This window comes from Marmota marmota, unplaced genomic scaffold, assembly GCF_001458135.2.
Source record: "Marmota marmota marmota unplaced genomic scaffold, marMar, whole genome shotgun sequence".
Taxonomy (NCBI): Eukaryota; Metazoa; Chordata; class Mammalia; order Rodentia; family Sciuridae; genus Marmota; species Marmota marmota.
Window position 1 is genome coordinate 1,095,275 of NW_026000294.1, and position 16,671 is coordinate 1,111,945.

Genomic DNA, 16,671 nt, shown 5'->3' on the forward strand with positions numbered 1-16,671 from the left:
AATGTTAACAACTGGCGAGTCCAGATGAAGGATATATATGGGGCCTCCTCGCTCTTTGCTTGCAATTCCTCTGTAGGTCAGAAGCTTTAAAAAAAGAAAAGCTGGGACAGGAAAAGGCAGGTGGGGGTAGTACTGCACCTATAATGCCACCCCACGGTCTGAACTGGCTTGCCAAGAGCCAATACAACCAGAGATTCACAGCAGTGCTGTTGTTGAGGGCCTGGAGGGATGCCCCAGAAAGGGGCGTGCTGATTGGCTGGGGGAGGACCAATGAGAAGGCAGCCATGTGGGCCTCCAAGGCGTGTGAAGCCAGGCTGTGTTTGAGAGGATCTCCTGCCTTGTCTGTGGTGATGGAGTTCTGAAACACTAGCTGCTCTTGCTGTGACTCTGGTGACTCTCTCCCCTCAAACCTTGATGCTGGGACCAGTGACATGAGCTCCACTGATGAGGCTTCAGTTCAGGGAGACAGTTTTGGAACAGGCAACGAGAAGCCCATAGGTGTCCATAGGTGTCTGTCCTAAGGATAGATGCCAGAGACACATAGGGCAGGCCCGGGGCCAAGCTTGCCTCAAATTGGGGCCATTGTGAAGTGGAGAGGGCAAGGGCATCTTCTCAGACCCCGAGGGCTATGAGTTCGACTTGGAGGCCCGGTGAGAAGAGATAGAGCGAGGAGGGGTGCTGCTTCTAGGCTGGGAAGGCAAGCCTGGATCTCAGGTTCATGAGAAAAGGAATGATCAGGACTTTGTGCTCCTCACTGTGGATATCCTGCGCCCACTTACCTGCTTGGAGCCCGGGCGTGCCCACAGATACCCATGTCCTGAAAGCTTCGCCGCCGAATTCTATGCCCATAGCGCGGTCACAGAGGCAGATCCCAGCGGGGAGATGCACACTGACCCTGAGGAAATTGGAAGTGCAGCAGACCTCTGTTGGCCTCTGAACCACCCCAGTGGGCCCGAGGGGGAACCCAAGAGGGGCACCAAAATTAGGATGATGGGCAGTGGGGAATCCCAGCAGCCCTCTTCTGTCCTGAGTCTTCAGATGAGTTCAGTGAGATACAGTAGATGAGGGTGAGCACCTGCCCCCAAGGAGGAGGCCAGGCCAGGTCCAGCAGCCCAGGGAATGAGGAAACACTGACATACTTAGGTGTCTATTCTAGGGGGAATTTCCTTCACAGGTTGGGCCCTCTGTATACCTCTGCTCCCCATGGACTCACCTCACCATGGAAAGGCAGGCCTTCGGAGACCTAGAAGCCTGTTCCTCGAAGAAAATGCAAAGTATGCAGGAGGTCCAACTGATACTGCAGGGGGCCTACCCAGAGCCTTGCTAGAAGGCCTGGTACTGCCATTCCTTGGAAGGACATCCAGGAGAAGAAATCCCTAGGGGGTGACTCAGAAGTTACTCTGGGCTGGACCTTCCCTTCAAGGGAATAAGAAACACAAGGCAGCTCTCCTGGAACCAACCACTTTCCCCCCAATCTCATGGGGTCCACTGCTTGGGAGTTCCAAAAGATATCCCTTGGAAACATTGGGATCCAAACAGTCCAAGCACAGTGGCACTGGGGAAAGATCTGCACCTAAGGAGACATGGGAATCCCAGCCAGGGCCCCATGATGATAATGGCCCAAAGAGAGATGCAGCCCCAGAGGCCCAAGTGAGTAGGCCTTCATCAGCTTCCTACTTTCACTGCTCCCTCCTCCTCCCTTGGCCCACACTTGCTTGCCCTTGTTCCCTCTGCCCCTTGCTCAGGGGTTGTCTTTGGGAGCCCAATGTCATTGGAATGTCAACAAGGGGTCTCTGTAGACAGGGCAGACATCAAGAAAGTACCTGGTAAGTGCTGGCCCTATTGATCACATTTTGTGCATTTCCTGCCTGCTGCCTTGAGGGATGGGAGGAAAGAGGGTGTGGATGCTAACTGGGTCAGATGATGACGAGTTACAGTTTGGACTTCACATCTTGGGTGTTCGTCTCATCTGCATCTGATTCCTCCCTCCAGTTCTTCCCCCGGGGGGACTGACCATNGGACTGCTTGGGTGGGGCCTGGAGGGAAGTCAAGTTCCCAGGCTGGCGGATCCCTACCTGGAAGTGTGAAAGTGAGGGCAGGGGACAGTGCCCTGTGGTCCCTATTTAAAAAGTACTCAAGCCTGCAAGGGTGGGGGCCATGAAACTTGCCAAAAGCAAGGGCTGTCAGTACTTGTACAGACAAGAGTTTTCTGGGTCTCCCTCTTTCACCTTACTCCTGCCATGGGACACTCCCACTACCCAGGTGTGGAACCAGCAGGCAGGTGATGGGATGTTTCATTTCTCTTGCTATACTGCTGTCCCAGGTCTCTGCATTTTACAAGTTTTTAATTTCTCTACTGTTGAATTCCAGTGTCCTCCCATGGTCACTTATCTCAACATGCCCCTGTTCACCTGTTGCCTTGGTTCTTTGTGGAGGAGCAGGTGAGTGCTAGGTACTTCTATTCAGCCATCTTGCCTGACTCGGTAGCATTTTCTTTCTTTTCTTTTTCTTTTCTTTTCTTTTTTTTTCTTTTTGGTGCCAGGGATTGAACCCAAGGCTGCTTTATCACTGAGCTACACCCCCAGCCCTTTTAACTTTTTATTTTGAGACAGGATCTCCCTAAGTTGCTTAGGGCCTTGCTGAATTGCTGAGGCTGGCTTTGAACTTGTGATTCTCCTGCCTCAGCCTCCCAAGCCACTGGGATTACAGGTGCCTGACCTCAGAAGCATTATTCTATACTAATTACAGATTTGTTGAGAAAGAAATCATGGAAGCATTGAATTGCATATTGAAGAACACACAAAAAATTGGAAGACCTCCCATGTTCCTGGATTAGAAGAAATAATATTGTTAAAATGTTCATAGCAAGCCACAAACAGTGAGGCGCACCTGTAGGTATTCAGAAGGCTGAGGCAGGAGGAAAGTGAATTTGAGGCCAACCTGGGCAACATAGAGAGGCTGTGTGGAAGGAAGGAAGGAAGGAAGGAAGGAAGGAAGGAAGGAAGGAAATTGTCCACAGAAGTGATTTGCAAATTCAGTGCAATCCTCATCAAAATACCAGTGACACCTTCAAAGAAACAGAGAAAACAATCCTAAACTTCACATGGAAGCACAAAAGACCCCGAATAGTCAATGCAATATCGAGCAAGAAGAACAATCACAAGTGTGATGCCTCCTCATACTACTTGATCTCAAGACATATTACATGAGTGTATTTACAAGACAGCCAAAATCCATAATATGCAGCCAACTGACTCTCAACAAAAACACCCAAAACATACATTCGAGAACGGGCAGCTTCTTCAATAAATGGTGCTAAGAAAACTGGATATCCATGTGCAGATGATTGATTCTTGACCTCTGTCTCTCATCTTGTACAAAAACCAACACAAAATGGATCAAAGATTGTAACATAAGACCTAAAACTCCAAAACTTCTAGCAGAAAACCCAGGGGAAATACTTTAAGACATTAGTACACTCGATGATTTTCTGGATAGGATCCCCAAAGCACTGAAAAGTAAATCAAAACTAGACAAAAGGAATTACATGAAGCTAAAACGTTCCTGCATGGCAAAGAAAGCAGTCCACAGAGTGGTGACACAACCTACAGAGTGGGAGAAAATATTTTATTTTCAAACAGTACATCCGATGAGATGGTACTTTGGGACTGATATCTGGAATGTACAAGGAATATAAGAAAATTCACAAGCAACAACAAAAATAACCAAACTGAAAAATAGCCGATAGACCTAAAAAGACATTTTGCAAAAGAAGGCACACAAGCAGCCAGCAGGCAAATGAAAAAATGCTCCACATCACTAATCATCAGGGAAATGCAAATCAGAACCACAGTGAGATACCACCTTAGCCCAGTAAGAATGGATATTATGAAAAAGACTGACGCTCACAAGTGCCTGCGAGGATGTGGTGGAAAAGGAACTCTCATACGCTCTTGATGGGAATGTAAATCACCACAGCCATTATGGAGAACTGTACTGAAGTTCCTTTAAAAACTAAAAACTAATCCATCATATTATCCGGGGATTCCTCTCCTGGGTATATATCCAAAAGGAAATAAAATTAGCACATCAAAGAGATGTCTGCATTCTAGTGCTTATTACAGAACCATCCATAATAGCTGATATATGCACACATTCTAGATTTCCACTGACCAGTGAACAGATAATGAAAGTGTGATACATATATATATATGCCATGCAATACTGTTCGTTCATAAAATGAATAAAATCCTCTCACTGATGGCAAAAAGGATGGAACTGGAAGGCAGTAGAAGAAATAACAAATACCGCAAGTTCTCTGGATCTCAAGGCAGAAGAGAGTAAAATGATAATTCATAGAGGTGAGAAAGGTTATTGGGAGAAGGGATAGAGGGATAAAGGATACCAAAGCACATAAAGGAGGAAGATGTTCTAGAGTCATAAAGCATGGTAGGGTGTCTATGCTTCAAAGTAAACTAGATTTTATGAAGAACTAGCAGAGAGGAGCTCAAAGCCTCCAAAACAAATAAAAAATAAATAAAAATGAAAGAACACAGAGATAGAAATTGTAATCACCCTGACTTGATCAGTACACATTGTGTTCAGGTTTTTAAATTTATTTTTATTAGTTATTTATGGACCTTTATTTATTTGTTTATATGTGGTGGTGAGAATCGAACCCAGTGCCTCACACATGCTAGGCAAGCACTCTACCACTGAGCCACAACCCCAGCCCCTTGTGTTTACATATTGCAATATCACAGTACCATGTTACTATGTACAAATATTGTGCTAATTAAAAAGGAAAATGCAATTTAAAATAATAATTGACAAAGGACATTAGATGACTTGGCCACTAAATGTAATGCATGATCTGTGATTACAAAGAGGTTTTTGAGAAAGCAACTATGAAGGATATTATTTGGACAATCACAAAATGTTTCCTGGGGTCATATAGTAGTAAACCGTCTTGGCTCGATGTTAAACATTCTTAGTGTGACAACTGCGCTCAGGATCTATGGGAGACTGCTTATTTAGGAGATAAATGCTAAAGATGTTAGGGATGATGTATCACAATACCTTCAAGTAACTAATGATTCAAAATGATTAAAAAGTCACACACACAAAACACACACAAAGATTGTGATGATGGGAGGGCTGGAGCAATGGGAATAAAAAGTTAACTGGTGAATCCAGTTGAAGGCTACATGGATGCTCCTTGCCCTTTCCTTGCAACTCCTCTGTCAGACAGAAATTTTAAAATGAAAACTCTGGTGTAAAGAGGGATGATATGGACCGTTTTATTCCTATTAATGCAATAATGTAGAAGGTTGCAAATTTCTAGAAAATGTGACTTGCCAAAACTGATGCAAGAAGAAAGAACAAACCCAAATCATTCCATACCCAGTGAAATAAATATATCAGGAGTCAAAACGTTTGGGGTTGTGGTTGGTGTGTTGCCTTTGTCAGTGCTGGGGTTTGATCCCAGGGCCTCATGTGTGCTAGGCAAGTGGCCTATCCATAGCTACACCCAAACCCCAGAATGCTTTTAACAACAACAAAAAAGCCACACCTACCCACTCAATTCTAAAAATATCCCAGGAATAAATATCTAAACTTTGACACAAATTCCTCTAGGGAGTTGAAAAGGGGGGACATTCCCCACCTCATCAGATGAGGTAGAAATAAAACATCCATAATGAATCCTGACACAAAGGGTCAGAGGCAGGAAAACTCCAGTCAATGACATACACAGTCATTACACAGAAAGGAAAAAAAACAAAACAAAACAAAAAACCAGAAAAAGAAGGTTAGCAAATGGAATCCTAAAACTACAGGACATAAACAGGAAAATAGAGAAGAATATGGCATGATTAAATTATATCCATCCAAGAAAATTTTTATTTACTTCAGAATATAAAGTGATATAATTCAGCACATTATCACATTAAAGGAGAGAACATGATCCTCATATTTTAAGGAGTTACTAAATTTCAATATCCATTTGAGAAGCAACATTTACAGTGTTTCTGCAAAGTCAGGAGTAAGATATATAATTGACTACAGGTCTATGCTTTCTTTGAATGCATACCATTATGGAAGCACCATGGCAATCTCAACAGCATTTGCATCACCCCCACGTTCCTTCATGCCATGTGGTAGTACACAGCCTCACTCAATCCCCACGCTCAGGCTACTGCTGATCCATTTTTTCCTGCCTTTTCCGAGTCTCATAAATGGGATCATACAGGATGGAGCCTTTTGCATTTGGCTCCCTTCCCAGAAAGGGACTCAAATGGGACTTCCGAAGGTACAATGTACAGTCTCTACAGCACAGTAGCGGTTACCTGGCTTCATCTCTTTATAACTACTGGGCAAATCGCAGGCTTGTGTTTCCTGAACTTGTAATTTTACACATAACTTGATCTAATTTAATTTTTGTATCTTGGTGAGGGTTGTTCTTGAAGAGCAATGTCTCATCCTTTCACAAAAATAAGTGATTCTTGGAATCACCAGGGGAGCTGTAAAGGTTAGGTGACCCTGGAGGTCTAGGGAGGGGTATGTACTGGAGGTGGGGCACCCAGGAGGGTCCCAAGGCTGCCAAAGCTGTGATTCTTACTCTGAGTGGTGGTTACCAGGCATTTCCCCACTGCACAACTGCTGGGGTGCGGTTCTTACTGTTGTCAAGCAAACAGCGTGCCCTGGATTCTCTCAGGAATGGTCCGCATGACCACCCTGGAGGCCACAACATGCACAGCCAAATGTGGCAGACACTGGTGCAGCCGTCATCCTAACAGCAAGCGGATGGTGAGGAACTGTGGATGAGGAAAGGAGTTCTCAGAGATTGAGGACAGACAGGCACGAAGTTGCCCAAGTTCATCCACGACTGGAATCCGTGGCTGTGACTCACCATGACAACTCTTGATGCTGTGGATGTCACCTCGCTCCACAGGATGCAGCCTGCTAGGCCTCCACACACCTGGGAACTTCCACCATGTTTTCCCCTCATTGGCTGGCTGACACCCCTTCCACACGAACTAGAGTCTGACAGGGAGACCATCTTTCTGCCCTCAGGGTGAAAGCTCTTGTTTGGAAATGAACAAGCAGGAGCCTGGGCACCTGATCCACATGCAGTTTGTCTCAGGGCTCCAAGGTGCAGCTGCATCAAGCACAGGCACATGACTCAGCCAACCTCCTGAGCCCACACTGAGAGGAGCAGCACAAAGAGGCAGGACTGGGACAACGGCTCTCCAGGCCAGCATCCAGTCTTCCTGGCTGGAAGGGGAGGCTTGAGGGAAAGGGCAGGGTGGGGACAGTATGCTGAATGAGGGAAGGGATGTGACTTCCTTTCCATTCGGGCCCCAATGGAATTTTCTAATACAAACCTCAGAATCTGCCACTTATTATAGAAGGTTTAGCCCTGACAACTGCCAGTGTGGTGGTGTACTCAGTCCAGCAACATTATGGCATTGCAGCTGGTGTGAATACGGAACAAGAGAGAACCTGAGCTCGGAAGGAAGAAGTGGGACTGTTGAAGCTGGTCACCAAGGGTCAAGCTAGTGCCCTGGCAAGGCTTGGTCAATATGCAGCTCCCCTTGTGAAGATGGTCCTTCGCCTCCAAGGACAGTGCCCGGAGTCGGAATTCACCCTGGTCGGAATCGGCCTAGATGTCTCAGGTGGCAGAAACCCCCAGTTGCAGTCTCTGCCCAGCTTCTTAAGGCAGACATCAGCTTGCTGTGTAACCTCTCCATGAAACAAGCAACTTAGGTCAGGGTCTTAGCCACAGCCTGAGGAACCCAGCCCCCTTGCTCAGGTGGAGGTTTGAAATGGATGATGTTAAGTCCCCACTGCCCATCCTTTCTGGCTGTCAGGACTGATTGCCCGACCACTTGTGTGACAATCCGTCTCCCTGAGCCCATCCCAAGGAGCCCAGAAGGGACACAGAATGAGAATACAGGAAGGGTGGTCCCAAGCCTGACCTGCTCTCCACAGGCAATTCCTCTCTCCTACTTGCCATCCTTGCTGTGCCAATCACATCCAGGTGTTGGTTAGCTCAGGGTGTGGCTGTCTCCCATGGGAGCATCCTGCTTCAAAGATGAGGTGGGAACCAGCCACCTCATAGGTAGCCAGCCTGCACATCATTCTGCTGGCAACACAAGACATTTGAGACACATTATCCATCCCAGACGAGGATCAAGAGCCTGTGCCAGAGACTCCCAACATTGTGACAACACTGACCCCGCTGCTGGGTTTGGTGACTTACACTTCATCCCATCCCATGCCCTCCTACATTTTAGGTCTTGAACAACACCCCTCCTAAAAGGTAGATGCCAACCTTGCTCTGGTGTATTCGGTTCCCTATGGATTACAGGCTCTGCCCCTACTGCCTCTATTCACAGAGTCAGATCATCCTCTGTCCAGGGAGATCATCTCTGGTTCATTTGATTCACAAGCCCACACAGACACTCTGAGAGGCACACGTACATGTGGAAGCATGCGTGCACGTGCGCGCGCACGCACACACACACACCCCTTGAATGTTGTATCTTCATTTGTCAGTGCTGTCCATTAAACACCCAGCCTCTTGGGAATGGGAACTGTCTCACCCCACTCAAACATGGATCTGTCCCCGCGTCTCAGGCACACCCAGCCTGGACCCTGGGTAAAGCAAGGAACAGTTCATCAGTGAGGGCAACATAAGAACATGGAGCTCAGACAAAAATCGCATGCGACCGCAGGAGGCAATCTGGGAGATGGAGCTGGGACATGCAAATATCACATCCAGGAAAATCTGTGCCATGGGGATGATCAAACAGTATCTTGCTGGGGACCATCCGTGCACATGCAGACCTACCACCCACATCTGCCCTTTTCAAATGAGAGCTATGGAGCTGACAACCTGGAGAAGGGCTGGCTGGACGGCGGCTAGGACTTGACATTCTGATTCCTGACCATCCAATTCCAGCTGCTGGTGGGCAGTTTTGCTCAAGAAAGCAGAGAGGAGCCAGAGCAGACTCACCTGCCCACCTCCAACCCAGAGACAACCCACATTTTCTCACATTCGCTATATCCCTCTTTCCTCCTGCATTCCCCGTACTTTTACTTTGCTCTGCCACCTGATGAGATGTGACCTCTGCCTCCATCCCCCTACTGAAAGGAAGAAGGGAGAAGTGATAGGATCTGGCAATTGAGCTTCAAAGGTGAAGGCTAACTAAGCAGGAACTAAGGATGATGGGGGATTTCTAGCTGAGCCTTCCCTCTGTGGTGAGCCACCAGAAGATACTGAGTCCAGAAAGAGGACTGGGCCTGAGAGGGGGAAAAAATGAGATCCACTGTGCTCTCCCAAAGCCTGTTGAAATAACTCTCTAGAAAGAGGTCTCCAGGGGTGAGCCATGGGAGACATCAAGGATGGTCAGGACAGAAAAGAAGGGTGAGAAACAAAGGAATAAAACCTGGAAGCAAAACAAAGGAATAAAGGCAGGAGGGACTGGAGCTCTGGAAGGGGCTTATTAGTTCCTCCTGAAAGGTGGGTGGGTGGGGATATTAGGCAACAATTTGTCCTATGAGACCTCCAGAGAGAAGCCTGTTAGCAGAGAGCACCACCAGAGAGGGCCAGAGGGGAAAAGGAGAAAATTCTAGTGTGTCTGGGTCCAGTCCACACAGAATCCAGTCCCAGGGCACCATGGTAAGCCTGAGCACCGGGCTCTTGCTCAAAGGCCTGCCCAGACTCCCCTCAGGGAGAGGCCTACCACAAAATGCCAGGGGTACTGTTCTTAACCAGCTCCCCACCCTTCTCCTGGCCCCTGCAGGCCCTCACCCCCTCAGAGAGTGGGCAGACCACAGAACAGGAGAGGTACTTTAATTTGAAAATGCTGTGAACTGGAGTGGGCGGGAAGGGGGGAGCTGGCTGTAGAAGAACCAAAGGGAAGCAGCTTGGCCGCTGCTCGTGGGCTCCACCGGCACCAGCTGCTCGCCTTGTACAATGATGCTGGGTTCAATCTGTTAAGCAGAGCAGAGTCATGGCTTCCCCTTGGCCAGAGCTGGCATGCAGCCCTCCCAGACAGCTGGGATTGTGGGAAGGGGTATGGTAAGCATAACACTCACTTCCAAGGTCCTGGAACTTGTCAGTGAGGGAATGCATGACCGCTGAAAGAGAGAGGCATAACTGAACACTCGGACATAGGTCCATAGAGGGTCTTGGCCCTATATGGCCCCCCTCCCCCATGCTCCGTGGGGAACCTCCAGCCCCTGTCCAAACAGCCCTAGGACTGACTCCCCTACCACCACTGGAACTCGACACATAAACGTCTTCTATAAGGAAACAACATGTACCAGTAGTGCTCAAACACTGGGGCATGGGAGAACCATCCAGAAATTTGTTAAGAACAAGCAATCAAGCAAACATAGGGCAAGAAACACCAAACAAGCCACACCAATCAGTGCTTAAGGGAAAAATAAAGGAGGGGTCTCTGGGACTCAATGGCAAGGCCAGACAACGTACTGCTTTTCGTGCACAGCCCTAGCAGTCAAGGCACAGAAGGCACCAGGGCCAGGACAGCTTGGTTTCCCCACCCCACAGGAACATCCCGCCCCACCGTGATGCCTGTACCTGCAGCCCAGCCCAGCCCCAGGAACCTGCATGGAGACACTGAGGTCTGCCTCTGCCCCGGTCCCTGTACCAGCCTGGGCTTTGTCATACCTAGTTGCTCCTTGAGATCATCGATTTCTTTCTGTAGCATCACACACTGACCCAGCCAACACCAGAGAAAAGAGAAATGAGGAGTAATATCCTGGCCTCCTGTCTCCTCACCCTCCCACTCTCCTGCTCCCCACTCCTCATGTCCCACATATCCCACAGCCCAGTGGCAACAGAGAGAGGTAGGGCATCCTCAGTGGAAAGGAGGAACCCTCTCTCCCTAGGGTGTGGAATTAGAGGGGACACCCAAGTCAACTTAACCTGGACATGGAGCCCACCAGCTAGTTGGGGCCGGCATTTTTGGAGCCAGGGGAAAGACTTACCCAGGGACAGCCCTGTACTCCAGGTGGTTGCTGCTGCCTTTCCAGAACTGGGGTCTGCACAGGTGGATCCTGCTCACCTGAAAAGAGCACAAACTCCAGCTCCCCAGCCTGAGTGTGAAGCGGAAAGGGCCTGGCTGGATCTAAAGTGAGGCAGCAGCCCCCTCTGAAGGCAGCAAGTTGCACCTGTTCTGTCCAGCAGCTCCACCTCTCTCTCTGGGCCTGCTTTCCCTGCTGCCCAGTGTCAGCCCCAGCTGCCACTGTGACACCCTAGCACTGTGGCTCTGGGTTGGACACTGGCAGAGCTGTAGTCGCAGCCAGACTCTGGGAGGAGCCATGTAGCTGAACAGGACACAAAAGAAAAGGCTGTGTTCCTCTGAAAGTCTCCTTCTGGAGTTTGTGTTTGGGGCAGTGCTACAGATCACCCCTAGCACATAAACCCAATGCAGGGGACCAAGTAGCCTGAGTCCAGTCCTGCCCACATCCAGCTTTCCTTGGGGGCATTGCCTGTATAGGCATGGAAGCCTGGGAGCAAGACTGCACCCCCAGAAGCAGCAGAGCCAGAAGTTTCCCTCCCCTGACCCTCTCCCCTCCACTGCTATCAAACCCACAGGACTCACCAGAGGGTGCAAGGCCTCCCTGGCTCAAGTCCAAGGGCTGGGAGCTTCCTGGAGGTTGGAGGACTCTGGGGTTGGGGTCACCACTGCTAAATTCTCCACGATGCATGCACAAGCAAGGTGTCCCCGGCCTGTGTACTGGAAGCTAACACAGAAATTTCTGTTGAGTATGATCCTGTGTGCACAGGGGCTGGAGTGAGGCGGGGTACAAAGGAGGACTTCCAAGGCTCATCTCATTAGCAATGTCTGTCTCAATCAGCCCCAGGCTCAGAGGTAGAGCTCAGTCAGGGAGAAGCAAGGGGGACAGTGGTGGGGGTGGGGGGTGCTGCGGCAGAGAAATCCCACGCCCCCAGCAAGGCAGGCTTGAGTAAGAGCTGGGAGGGAGGAATCAGGAGACAGATGGGACTAAACACCCACGATGTGCAGCTCAAACTGTAAGGGGTCACCAGACCAGGTCAGTGGTCAGTCCTACTTTCCATCCCACCCCAGCCCCTGTCTGGGAAGGAGGCAGGAAGTGCACAAAATGTGGCCAACACTGACTGGTACCTACAGGTACTTTCTCAATGTCTGCCCTGACTACCAAGACCCCCGATTTGGCATCCCAATGACACTGGGTTCCCAAAGACAACCCCTGAGCAAGGGCAAAGAAGTGTGTCCTGGTAAAGGAGCAGAGCAGAGTGACAGGAGGAGAAGGAGAAGGAGGCAGGCTTACTCACTTGGACCTGTGGGACTATATCTCTACTTGGGTCATTATCTTCACTGGTCACAGGCTGGGACTCCCGTGTCTTCTTGGCCACAGATCTCTTCCCAGTGGCTCCATGCTTGGACTGTTTGGGTCCCAAGGGCAGCAAGGAATGCCTCTTGGACCTCCCAAGCAGTGGAACCCCCGAGATTGGGGGGAAGGTGGCTGATTCCAGGGGCGTTACCTTAAGTCTTTGCCCCCATGAAGGGAAGGCCCTGCCCAGGGTCACTCTTGAACCACCTCCTAGGGACTTCTTCTCCTGGATGGCATTCTTCCTAGGAGTGGCCCTGGGCAGGTCCCCTGTAGCAGCAGCAGCAGCAGCAGCAGCGGACGCAGAGGTGGCAGTGGCAGCAGCAGCAGCAGCGGCGGTGGTGGCAGCTCCTGGGTTGCTGGACCTGCTCCCTCCCTTGCCCCAGAGCATGCTTTGCATTTTCTTGGAGGAGCCAGCTTCCAGCTCTGCTGAAGCCTGCTTGTCCATGCCTGAGGGGAGTCCTCGAGGAACGGAGGTTGGCAGAGGGCCCGGCATGTGAAGGAAATTCTCCCTGCTACGAACATTCAAGTGTCTGGCTGGGTCTCGGGGTTCCCTGGGGCTGCAGGACCTGGCCTGGCTTTCTCCTTTGGGGCAGATGCTCACCCTCATCAGCTGTATCTCACCGAGCTCATCTGAAGACTCGGGGTCGGAAGAGGGCTGCTGGGCTTCCCCGCTGCCCACCATCCGACTTTTGGTGCCTCTCTTGGGCTTCCCCCAGGCCCGGCTCCCCTCGGGCCCACTGGGGTGGCTCAGAGGGGCAGCAGAGGCCTGCTGCACTTCCACGCAGCTCGGGGCCAGCGCAGCTCTCCCACCGGGGCCTGCCTCTGCGTCCACCCAAACGCCGGACAGTTCGGTGGTGAAGCTTTCCGGGGATGGGTATCTGTGGGCTCCCTGGGGCTCCGGGCCCATAGGCTGCTGCACAACGGCCGCAGACTCCACAGCCAGGGGCACGAAGTCTAGAGCATCCCCCTTCTCATCAGCTGGGGAGCCAGGCCTGCCTTCACGGCCTAGAAGCACCGCCCTTCCCTCCTCTATCTCGTCCCATGGGGCCTCCAAGTTGAACTCATAGGCCTCGGAGTCTAGGAGGCCGCCCTCGCCCTTCCCGCTCCGTGGCGGCCTCAACTCGAGGCCCCGGCCCAGGCCTCGTAGGGCTCTGTGGCCTGCAGGACGGACGCCTCCCAGTTTCCCACCGTTCTGGCTCAAACCGTCTCCCTGAAGGGAAGTCTCCTCAGCGGAGCTCATGTTGCCAATCCCGGCAGCCAAGCTCGCTCGAGGGGAGATGATAGACCGGTTCACTGCGGGAGCAGTTAGGCCTCGGGGAACAAAGTCACCACAAGCCAGGCACAGATCACCTCAATCACCACCAGGCTTTGGCTTCTAACAGCTTCGCGAGTCTTCGATGCCTCCTCGCGGCCTTCTCATTGGTCCACCTCCCTGCCAACCAGTGCGCAGTTTGTTGGGGCCTCCCTCCGTGCACTCACCAATAGGGATGAGGGCGCTAGCGCTGGGGGAAGGCTCTGATGCTACTGGCTTTCTTTCTTTCTTTCTTTCTTTTTCTTTTTTTTAACTGGGGATTGAATTTCCAGGGACACTGAGCTGAATCCCCAGCATTTCTTTTTTGTTGAGACAGAGTTTTGCTAAACTGCATAGGGCCTCACTAAGCTGCTGAGGCTGTTCTTAAACACGCAATCCTCCTGCTTCAAAATCCTGAGTGGCTGGGATTACAGACTTGCCCCACTGTGCCCAGCTTGTACTGGCTCTTGACAAGCCAGTCCAATTGTGGGTGAAGGTCCAGCCCAACAATGGCCAGTGGTGTGGGTGTACTCGTTATAGCAATATTATCGTGCTGTAGTTGCTATGAATATGGAACAGACAGACTGGAACCTGTGTTCAGAGGGAAGAAGCAGGGCAGATGAAGCTAGTCGCCAAGGATCAGGTTTGAGCCCTGGCAAGGCTCCGTTGATATGTTGCCCCCCTCATAAAGATGGCCCCTTATTTTCCTGGACAGTGCCCAGTGCTGAATTTGCCCCAGTTAGAACCAACCTAGATGTCTCAGGTGGCAGAAACCCTAGCTGAAGAATCTCTGACCAGCTTCCTCAGGCAGATGTCAACTGAAATGACAGGTGACATTGCCAAGTCTCAGGTCACGTGGACTGATGGTAGCACAATGTTTGGGAAGATCACCTACAAGGAAATCCCAGTCAAAATAATTTTTGAGGATGAGTAGGGTCTTGCTTCCTGTGACCTTTCCCTGAAGCACTAACATGCTTTCTGGAGGTTCCCCAGAAACAGGTACTCCAGATTTCTACAGCAGCAGTGGATGCTGACAAAAGTATTCTTGGACATTTCAAGATTGTTGGCAGGAAATGTGATTTTGATCTGGGCCTGAAGAAGGCTTATTGAATGTTGGTGAATAAAGTTTCAGTGGTGAAGGAGAATGTCCATCATGTTCATGTGCATGTCCTTGGAGGCTGGCAAGGAATTGGCCTAACCAGCTAAGCATATTTTGGGGATGATTGCAGTGATAAAGTTTGCAAGTTCCAACATGTCAAGCACTATGCTCATGTTTTACCTGTGCAGGGAGAAATTGAGAAAATGATTATTTTTTAAATATCCTTAATGCAAACATTGTTGCACGGTTAAAAATCTGGATCTTCCCAAACATTGTGCTACCATCAGTCCACGTGACCTGAGACTTGACAATGTCACCTCACACCCCAAAATGTAGCCTGCTGGACCTCCACACAACCAGAGGCTGCTCTGGCTGCCTCTCGCTGGCTGATACCCCTTCCACCCCAGCTGGAGTCTGGCAGGGGGTGGTGGGGTGGGTGGGGTGAGTGGCAGTGACCATCCATTGTGCCGACAGATTAAATTTCCTCAGGCAGATGTCAACTTGCTGTGTTATCCTTCCAAGAAGTAGCTACTTGGGGCAGTGTCTCAGCCACAGCCTGAGGAACCCAGCCCCAACCCTCTTAGGTGGAGGTTTGAGCTGGATGGTGTAAGTACCCTCTGCCAGAATGTGGGAAGAAGGGTGGTCCCAAACCTGACCTGCTCTCCACGGGGAGTCCCTCTCTCCTACTTGCCATCCTTACTGTGTCCATCCCGCACAGGCCTCAGTTAGCTCAGTCCAGGGCCATCTCCCACAGGAGCTTCGTACTTCCAAGATGAGGTGAGAACCAGCTACTCTGAGGTAGCCAGCTGGTATGCCACTCCATTGACAACACAGGACTTTTGAAAGACAATATTCACACCAAAGAAGGATCAAGAGCCTATGCCAGAGACTCCCCAGATTGTAACAGCACTGAGTCTCTGGCCTTCAGTTTGGTGACTTCCACTTCATTCCACCCATGCCCTCTGTTATCATTATGTTCTAGGAATGTCCCCAGGAAACTCATGTTAGGTAATGCAGCAATGTTCAGAGGCAAAAAGATTGGATTATGAGAGCTGTAACCTCAGCAGTGGATTAAGCCACTTGACAGATTAATAACTTGAAAAGACTACCTGAGCAGGTGGGCGTGGCTGGAATACGTAGGCCACTGGGGGTGTGTCCTTAGCTCTTGGCTGGCTCTGCCTCCTGGCCACCAGGAATTGAGCAGCTTTTCTCCACCACACCCTTCTGCCATGTTTCTCACCTGGAGCCCGGGGAACATGAATTGAACCTGAGCCAAAATATCTTGTGTCCTCTGTGTTGTTCATGTTGGGTATTTTAGTTGTAGCAACAAAAAGCTGATAAACACACCCACCTGTGAAAAACACCTCTCCTAAAAGGGAGATGCCAAACTTACTCTTGTGCCTTTGATCCCCTATGCTTTCTAGGCCCTGCCTCCACTGCTTCTATTCCACAAGTCAGATTGTCTCTCAAGGGCCATCATTCCCAATTTATTTGATACACACACACACACACACACACACACACACACACACACAGCTTAAATGCTGTATCTTCATGTGTTAGAGTTGCCCATTAATCACACAGCCTCTCAGGAATGAGAGCTGCAGAACCCACACTTGCCTCACCTCACTCAAGCATGAATCTATCCCTGAGTCTTAGGCACACCCAGCCCAACTATCTGTCGGTGAGGGTGACATCAGAACATGGAGCTCAGACAAAATCTCATGTGACCTCAGGAGGCAGTCTGGAACATTAAGCTGGGACCAGGAATTTATCATGTCCAGGAAAAATGGTGCCATGGGGGTGGTCAACCTGCATCTGGATGGGAACCACCCATGCACACGCAGACCTATCATCCACATATGCCCTAGAA

At 50.1% G+C, this 16,671-nt stretch overlaps 1 protein-coding gene across 1 annotated transcript; it reads right to left on the reverse strand.

Moving 5' to 3' along the window:
* Nucleotides 1–9,994: 9,994 nt before the first annotated feature.
* LOC125614436 (uncharacterized protein CXorf49-like) lies at nt 9,995–13,648 on the reverse strand. Its single transcript, XM_048797226.1, has 5 exons — nt 12,350–13,648; nt 11,637–11,778; nt 11,020–11,096; nt 10,700–10,745; nt 9,995–10,146 (listed from the first exon to the last, which is right to left on the reverse strand). Exons 1-5 carry the CDS (start codon nt 13,646–13,648, stop codon nt 9,995–9,997), a joined length of 1,716 nt encoding a protein of 571 aa, XP_048653183.1.
* Nucleotides 13,649–16,671: the final 3,023 nt, after the last annotated feature.